Here is a 2,062-nt window from a genome sequence, read left to right as displayed (position 1 = left end):
TGTGACTGCTCCCACTTTCAATGAAAAATTGAAAATTGACTTTATATTGCATTGGTAATGCATAGTATCTATCTACCGTATTAGATCTACACATAAATAGGGGTGACGTACGAGGACAGACAAACAGAGTGAGGCACAGACAGGGCGTGACTGAGAGTATAGCTAGAGTGGGGCGAGCTCAGGCTCGCCCCAATAATGATAATGATAATAATAATAGTGATAATAATAATAATAATAATAATAATAATAATAATAATAACGCGCCAAAAAATTTCATTAATTAGGGGCGCATCTGACAAAGCAGGTCTTAAGGTGTTCTTTTATTTCATTATACAGAGACTCTTAATCTTATCTATTTCTTTTGATACTGCACATAGTTATACTACAATAATCAAAGTTTACACAGTTGGTGAAAACTACTAGTTGGGTTTACTTATTGTAGTAAAAATACACTGTACGGAATTATATGATTTTGTCCAATATTCCGTAATATCGGACAGGTACATTATTTTTAGTATAATTTCATGCAAGAAGTACACTGCTTTCTTTTTCAAGAATCCTATTGCAAAGCTAAAAGTAATGCTTAATTTGATACATAAGGAATTGCGATTGCTCTTATGCAGAGCTAGCAAGAGCCGTCAGAACATGGGTGGGGTCCGATAATTGATCGTTTACTCTACATGTACACACTGTCAGTAGATCTACTACCAATATATACAATCAGTGATATTAACTTACTCTCTTGATCAAACTTGTCAGCTGGAACATTCTCATTCATAGATTTAAGAGCATCTGACAGTGAGTCAAAGGTAGCTCCTCCTTTATTGTCTACATCATCAGCTTTGGACAACCACTGAGAGAGACACTCTGTCAAGCAGCGAGATACATCACCTCGAAGAGTCACTTCTATGGCGTCCAATGTGTTCTTGTGTAGTCCTAGATTCAGTCCCAGCTCATGCCATCTTTTCTGAGGGAAGCCAAATCTCTTCAACAAATTAAGAACATCAATCAGTTGATCTAAAATTTAAAAACATAATTATTAGTATCATAAAGAATAATATTATTACTGGTAGTCAAAGAAGAAGAGAAGAGACAAGGAGAGCCTGGAGAGGAGGCCCTGATCTTCGTTGCCATCGTTTGCAGAAAGCAGAAGGGTGGAGCTGGTATGTAAACGGTCGTGTACGGCATGCAAACGCCCTAATTTAAAAGGGCGTGGCACATAAAATGGCTGCCAACGAGTTGAAACTAGGGATGAACCTTGAACTACATATGTTAATGTTCTTGTTTCTTTCACAGAAATATTTATTTACAAAAGTACAAGTATCATGTTCATTATTATGGTAATCAAATGTTCATTGAGGACTACTCTGAGGTAAATTTTAAATTACCTTAAAATAATATTCTAACTATATTTTTATGTTGAAATTGTACTGATGAAGATCTTGCATGTATATATTGAGAGAGGTTGGTTTTCTTTATACATAGTGGTTGGATAGGGTATATGTGTGAGGTTGAGGAATGTTGGGCTTTTGCATTTGCAATGGTTGCTTATTTTTACTTCGGTACAAAATAGATACATGTATTCATGATACTACATAAATCAATCTAATTTTCGTAGAATCATTGATAGCAAATGCAATGTGACATATTCATTTTGGTCAAGTGAAGTTAACCATAGTTTCTGCATTATCTAGTGTACTAGGGAGGAAATGTACACTGCCTTGTACCTATCTATTTCTTAAACCTCAGTGCTATTACCTATTGGTATTCATTTGTGCTTGAACCTAAAGCCTATAAAATTAATAATAGTCCAGTCAATGGTAGTCGTTTGTTTGTTCCTATTAATTAATATTTTTGACAAATTTTTAGCTTATAAGTCTTCTGTCACTATGTGCTTTTAGCACAAAAGAGTTTTAGTAAACATTGATTATAAATATTAGTTAGAAGTAATGCATACATGTATGTAATAGACCTTGGTTCAATTTTAAAACCTCAATTAAAATTACACATTCAGTTACACTCCTTTTGGAAAAATAGGCTTAATTAGAACTATTATTCCATC

At 34.1% G+C, this 2,062-nt stretch overlaps 1 protein-coding gene across 1 annotated transcript in view; it reads right to left on the bottom strand.

The window, feature by feature from the left end:
- LOC109581801 (uncharacterized) overlaps nucleotides 1–1,144 on the bottom strand; it is a 6,097-nt gene extending 4,953 nt beyond the window's left edge. Inside the window, exons 1-2 of the mRNA XM_019996202.1 lie at nucleotides 1,068–1,144; nucleotides 739–1,017 (exon numbers count right to left, since the gene is read on the bottom strand). Of these exons, the coding sequence (XP_019851761.1) occupies nucleotides 739–1,017; nucleotides 1,068–1,134 (346 nt within the window). The 5' untranslated portion in view covers nucleotides 1,135–1,144. The remainder of the gene's footprint in view (nucleotides 1–738; nucleotides 1,018–1,067) is intronic.
- Nucleotides 1,145–2,062: the final 918 nt, after the last annotated feature.

This window comes from Amphimedon queenslandica, unplaced genomic scaffold, assembly GCF_000090795.2.
Source record: "Amphimedon queenslandica unplaced genomic scaffold, v1.1 AMPQUscaffold_13418, whole genome shotgun sequence".
In the NCBI taxonomy this organism is placed as follows: Eukaryota; Metazoa; Porifera; class Demospongiae; order Haplosclerida; family Niphatidae; genus Amphimedon; species Amphimedon queenslandica.
Note: the sequence above shows the minus strand (reverse complement) of the source record. Positions and strands in the feature narration are given on the sequence as shown.